The sequence below is a fragment of the Tenrec ecaudatus genome, chromosome 12, assembly GCF_050624435.1.
Source record: "Tenrec ecaudatus isolate mTenEca1 chromosome 12, mTenEca1.hap1, whole genome shotgun sequence".
NCBI classification, from domain to species: Eukaryota; Metazoa; Chordata; class Mammalia; order Afrosoricida; family Tenrecidae; genus Tenrec; species Tenrec ecaudatus.
The window spans coordinates 38,823,083-38,829,471 of NC_134541.1; the positions used below are offsets into that span (position 1 = coordinate 38,823,083).

General features: G+C 46.3%; 1 protein-coding gene across 1 annotated transcript; it reads right to left on the reverse strand.

The window, feature by feature from the left end:
- Positions 1–580: 580 nt before the first annotated feature.
- Positions 581–2,170, reverse strand: LOC142422638 (eukaryotic translation initiation factor 3 subunit B-like). The gene is given in 2 exon segments (XM_075527971.1): positions 581–2,082; positions 2,165–2,170. Coding segments are annotated over 2 exon segments (1,461 nt in total). The 3' UTR covers positions 581–627.
- Positions 2,171–6,389: the final 4,219 nt, after the last annotated feature.

Below are 6,389 nucleotides of genomic sequence, written 5' to 3' on the forward strand. Positions count from 1 at the left end.
TTCAAGCTACATATGTCACATCATTGAGTGGAGAGTTGTGAAATAAGCACGCTTTCAGTGCTGGCAAGAAAACCTATGTGCTGGCTCCAACTCACCACTGTGCCATAGTCTTCTCCAATTATGATATCAGACTCAAGTGCAGTATGTCCAAATCTGTATTTAGTGGAAACGTAGAAGGACACCTTTGGGTGTGGCTCATCTATTTCTATAAACCCATAGAAAGAGAATTTTTTTTTCACACAAGGGTGTTGCTTTATTCTGTGGTCAGCCTGCGGGAGCCGGCTCCCCTGGGGACAGGCACCCCTGCCCATCCCCAGGACATGCACGTGCCTGGGCAGCCGAGCCTGGGGAGAGGCCCAGAGCGGCACTGGCGTTTGGTGGTGCTGTACTCGGTGGCAGAGGCAGGGAAAGGTCAGCGCGGAGTCTGGGCAGCAAACACTGGTGTCACAGAGCTCAGGTGCCTTGCCCATAGCAGAGACGTGAGGCGATGCCTGGGGTTTTAGATGGCGGGCGCCAGGCAAAGGCACAGGGAGTCCAAATGGAAGAGGCCCAGTGCCTGAGGTCCTGTCTAGGCTCTGCAAGGGGACCAGACCTGGCAGGAGACGTGGAGAAGGCACGTGGGCCGCATCATGCCTGGTCTCCCAGGGGGATGACTTCCTCGGTGACAAAGAACTCAATGGTCTCCTCCTCCCAGTCATCCACGTTGCTGTCCAGCTCATCAGTGTCCACACCTCCGCGTAATTCCAGCCACTCGGTCTTCTGCTCCACGTACAGCTCCTGTGCCATCTTCCGGTACTTGCGGAAATCTTCCATCATGGTCCGCCTTCTCTCTACCAGTTCCTTTAAGGCTTTAGACTGGCTCAGACGGTCCTTCTGCTCAAAGATCTTGGAGTATTTCTTCAAGTCCTTCTTAATTTGCTTGATCTGATCCTGGCTGAGGAGTGACGTGGGACGAGGTCGCCACAGCAGCTGGCAGACGCGGTCTTTGTTGTTTTTCTGCAGAAGACGTCCCTGGAAAGTCCACAGCCAGTAGGCATTGTCCACCTTGTGGCTCCACCAGGACACAGATGTTATGACATAGCACCCTGTGGGGTCCCACTCCACATCGGAGGCCACGTAGTGCTCGGCTATGTTCATGACCGTGCAGTCAGACGTGTCCACAAAGGCTAAGGCACCCTTCATACTCCTCAGACCAGCCAGCACAACAAACTGTCCCTGGGGGCTCCAGAAGATGGTGTTGGCCTCCTGCTTGTCAAACGTCTTGATGAGCTCGATCTTGCCGTTGCTCTTGACATGGTAGAAGGACACGGATATACGCGGCACTTCTCCATGCAGCACGGCGAACTTGCTTCCGTTTGGCTCCCAGGCAAAGGCTATGATGCTCTCCTTCACCTCGACAACGTCAACTGGCACCTGCTTCTCCCTCATTAGGAAAATTTCAAAATTTGTGACAACACCCTGGGTCCCCTTTGGGGTCCGATCCACTTTCACACACAGGTAGTCGCCGTTTCTCTGCCACTGCAGCTTGCAGTCCACCACTTTGAAGAGTTTTCGGACTCGGATCTCCTGTCTGGTGGGGAGCTGCATCAGGGTGACCCTGGCTGGGATGTCCTTGTCTTCAGGCACCAAGAAGGCGATGATGTTGCTGCCAGGAGACCAGGAAAAGTCTTTGATCCCCGAGATCTTCAGACTCTTCTTGTCCAGCAGGCCCATAGAGGGCGTCTCCTAGATGCTGAGTGTGTCCAGGGTCATCCTGGCAAAGAATTTACCATCATGGCTCCACTTAAAAATGGGCCAGTGGGCAGAGCTCTCACAGTGGAAGCCCCTCTTCTTGTGGCCTGTCAGAATGTCCCAGATGATGACGATGGCCTGCGGGTTCTCTTGCTTGTCCATCACAGGGCTGAAGGTCACCAGGTTTTTCTCGCAGGGTGAGTAATCGATGAGCTGCACCCCCTGGTGGCCGAACCTCTGGATCTGCTTGAACTGCGATCCGCCCCAGAGCGCGATGCCCCTGTGGTGGAAGGTGGCTAGGTAGGTACCCTTCGGGGACCAGCGCACATAGGTCTCCGTCCACCTTGCGCTCTTAATTTATCCACACAGATAGACCGTAGTCTTCTTTATTTAGGTAGAGTAAAGATAGATAGATTGATACACACACACACACACACATTTATTTTCCTGGCAGTGATGAGAATGGCCCTACAGAATGCCCACCCAAAATCTATGCAAGTTCAGGAGCTGCCGGCGCCCCTGCCGGACCTGCGGAAGGCTGCTGGCAAGGAGGCTGAGCCCCGCGACCAGACAGGCAGTGACGGCTCCATTGACCGCATCCCCGTGCACCTCTGGGTGATGCACGGTGCCGTGATGTTCGGCCGTGAGTTCTGCTATGCCATGGAGACGGCCCTGGTCACGCCCATCCTGCTGCAGATCGGCCACCCGGAGCAATACTACAGCCTGACCTGGTTCCTATACATCTAAAGTTTAATGTTAAATAAATGACAAGATAACTGTAATTGGCATCCCATTCAAATAGGTAAAGAACATAGATTATGTACTAGATTATGTACTAGACACTGATCCCTAGCAATTCTTAAATTCTGCTAGGCATATATGAATAGGTTTATCTATTGTGACAGTTACATAATCTCCTGTCAACTGGAGCAAAGAGGTGGAGTGTAGCCTGCCAAGCAGGTCACAGCTTGATGACCTAATTTGGAGCCTCGACAGAGATAAATAGCTCACTGTAGGTCAGTCCTACTCTCTGCCTCCCCTTTCATGCTGTTCAGACACTGAGCGAGCTGGAGGATACATGTGGAAACTCACATCAGCATTGAGATGGTTCCATTTCCATCCAACCCATAAGACTTCCTACCCACTGACCTGGGATCTTCCTGCATTCGGCACCATTGCAACTGCTGCGTGAATTGAGAGGAATTAATGGACTAGTATCAGACATATGGGCTAATATAGGATTTATGGGCTTGAGCGGGACAGGGCTGGGATGTTTTCTCAATTGAGATAGTTAAGGTTTATTGTGCCAATCTGGCTGATAAACACATGTGGGATTAATTGAAGGGTGGAGTCATAAATGGCTTGGTGAGTCTCACCTTTCTGGTTCTCGGGTCTCTTGCTTTGTGATGGTCGGAACAGGGTGCAGTTGCCTTAGCCAGTTTCCTGCTTCAGCTTGCAAGGTTCACTTCCTGCGAGACATCCCTAAGGAGAAGCCACATGGACCTACCCCGATGCGTCCCTGGGTCCTGGAGCAGCCATGTGGAGACCCCTGCCAGCGTTGAGATGCTTACACCACCACTAGATTCAAAGACTTCCTACCCACTGGCTTGTGATCCTCCTGCATTCGGTATCATTGTGTGTGTTTTGTGAGTTTGAGGAAGACTTTTTAGCTTGGTGTCGGATATATGGGCTAAGTCAGATGTCTGGGATTGGACTGGACTGGGTTGGGATGCTTTCTGAATGTACATTTACCCTATACATAAAACTCTGTTACACATACCGTATATGTGTTTCTGTAGATTTGTTTCTCTTGTTTATCTAGACTAACACATCAAAGCTCTTATAGACATAAGATGGTCTCTGGATTTGTTTCTCTAGTCATCCAGGAGTAACATACCTACTCGAACAACACTCCTTGATTAGGAGCCAATTTTTACATCTTTTAAGTAACATGGAGCTCTGTTGATGCTATTGAGTAAGCATGGAACTGCTAACCACAAAGTTGACTGTTCAAAGACACCAGCTGCTCCAAGGGAGAAAATGAGGCTATCTACTCCTGTAAGATGTACAACCTCAGAAATCCTAGATAGAGATGCTGAGTTGCAATAGATTTGGTGGCAGTGAGGCTTTTTGTTTGTTTGTTTGCTAAGTGATCCTCAATTTCATTGTTCTCCACAGTGCCCTTTGGCATTTGACTTTGCCCTCTAGAAAGTTCTTCATTATCCATAGTAAATACTCCCATGTTTCCAGGTGTATAATCTACTCATACTGATTTCTACTTAGTGAAAATAGGAGCTAGAGATAATTTTGCTTCAATTTATGCATTGTTCTGCTAACCCAAGGGTTGGCAGTTCAAAACCTACCAGCACTTCATAGGAGAAAGATGAGACTGTTTGCTTCTCTAAAGGTTTGCAGTCTTGGAAAGCCTGGAGTAATTGGAGCAATTCTACTCTGTCTTGTAGAGTCACTTGGAATTTACTCTACGGAAATGGTGTGTTTGTGTGTGTCTGTTATTTTTAGAGCAAAGTGTCATACTTCCCAATCTTATTTTAGATTTTTTTCAACTTTTTTATTCCGAGTCGGGAAAAATTTAAAGAGTAGATCATTAGTTTTATATTCAACAGTCTATACACATTTTGTTTTATCTCATTGCAGTCCCCTTATTGTGCCATCCTTTATCCTACTTCCTCCCTGCATTTTCTATTTCTGTTTTTTCTTCCCATACCTAACCCCCTTGGACTTTTCTATGGCAAATGCTGCCCTTTGTGTCTCAAATGGTTGATTATTCTAAGGTATTTCTATTGCCCTACTGTTATTGTTCCACATATTGACTTGTCTACAGTTTGACTGAAAATAGACCCATGGGACAAGTTAATTTCCAGACTTAGAAGGTACAGGCAGGGATCCCTCAGTTCTATTTTACCAATAAGTCTGACATCTTCTTAATCATTTTATTGGGAGCTCATGCAACCCTTATCACAATACATCAAGTGTGTTGAGCACATTTGTACATTTGTTTCCCTCATCATTCTCAAAATACTTGCTCTCCACTTAAGCCCTTTGTATCAGCGCCTCATTTTCTCACCCTCCCTCCCTACCCACCCTTCCCTCATGAACTCTTGATAATTTATAAATTATTCTTGTTTTGTCATGTGACTTTGAGTTTTGTTCCTTGGAACATTAACTTTGACCAGGTACTTCAGTTCATGTTGCATTTTCCCCCCTTTTAGAGTTAAGAGCCAACTGCTTGTGAAGTTAGGGGGGGGGGAGAAACCCACACAAGACGGCCCTCACTTCTGACATCTATTGAAAATTGGGGAGGGTCTCTCAAAGCCACCCTCACAGAATTTACTGAAAATAATTCCATTACACTCAAAATTATAATTTACACAGGAAAAGGATATAGATTAAAGTCAACCAAAGAACTTCTATTGTCCTCTCCCCTCAACTCCATGGGGATAGGATTTATTGTCCTGATTTGTGACAATGCATAGGGTGTATTGCCAGACAGGGAAACTGAACCAAGCTTCAGAGATCAGCGTTTGTACATAGTCATACGTGTTTGGTATTTCCCTGGACCTTCTTTGTCAGCTTTTCCCTTGATTGATTGTCCAGGTGGTGGGTATCAGTATGCAGTGGATCTGAGTCTCCAGTGTAACAGGCTCACTCTAAGTCACAGGGTTGTGTTTCTGACAAGGCCTGCTCTTCCTGCCCTTAATTCACTCTATCAATCCAGTGAAAGGTTACATCCTTAGGCAAACAAAGACATTCAATAGTAACTCTCAGAGACCTTGGGCAGAAGCTGACCTTTCATTGGACAAAATTTAATTCTTCACTGCATACTGCACCTGTCTTCTTTTCCCCCCAGTAACCATTTGTAAATAGTGAATTTTGTGGGGATTAACATTTCAGAGCCTTAATTTTGTATTCAACAGTGTAAACTACATTGTCAATCCTCCTGTTAGCTTACCTTGCTCCCTTTGCTTTGATGTCCTTTTCTTTCTTGTATTTTGCATCTTCATCTTCATTCAATACCTATTAGCCCTCAAGTCTATTGTTTCATCTTCCCTCCCTTTGTAAGCTCCAAAATCTATTCCCTTTGGTATGAAAGTCTTTGTCTTTTTTGTATGCAGTGGTTTCATACATAATTTTCCTTTTTTTTAAGGTTTTGAAAATTATTTATTTTTTTAACATTTTATTAGGGACTCATACAACTCATATCACAATCCATACATATACATATATCAATTATATAATGCACACCTGTACATTCTTTGTCCTAATCATTTTCTTTTTTTAACATTTTATTAGCGGCTCATACAACTCTTATCACAATCCATACTTATACATACATCAATTGTATAAAGCACATCCGCACATTCCCTGCCCCAATCATTCTCAAAGCATGTGCTCTCCACTTAAGCTCTTTGCATCAGGTCCTCTTTTTTCCCCCCTCCCTCCCCACTCCCCCCTCCCTCATGTGCCCTTGGTAATTTATACATTGTTATTTTGTCATATCTTGCCCTATCTGGATTCTCCCTCCCCCCTCCCCCCCTTCTCTGCCGTCCATCTCCCAGGGAGGAGGTCACATGTGGATCCTTGTAATCAGTTCCCCCTTTCCAACCCACTCTCCCAGCATCGTCCCTCACACCCTTGGT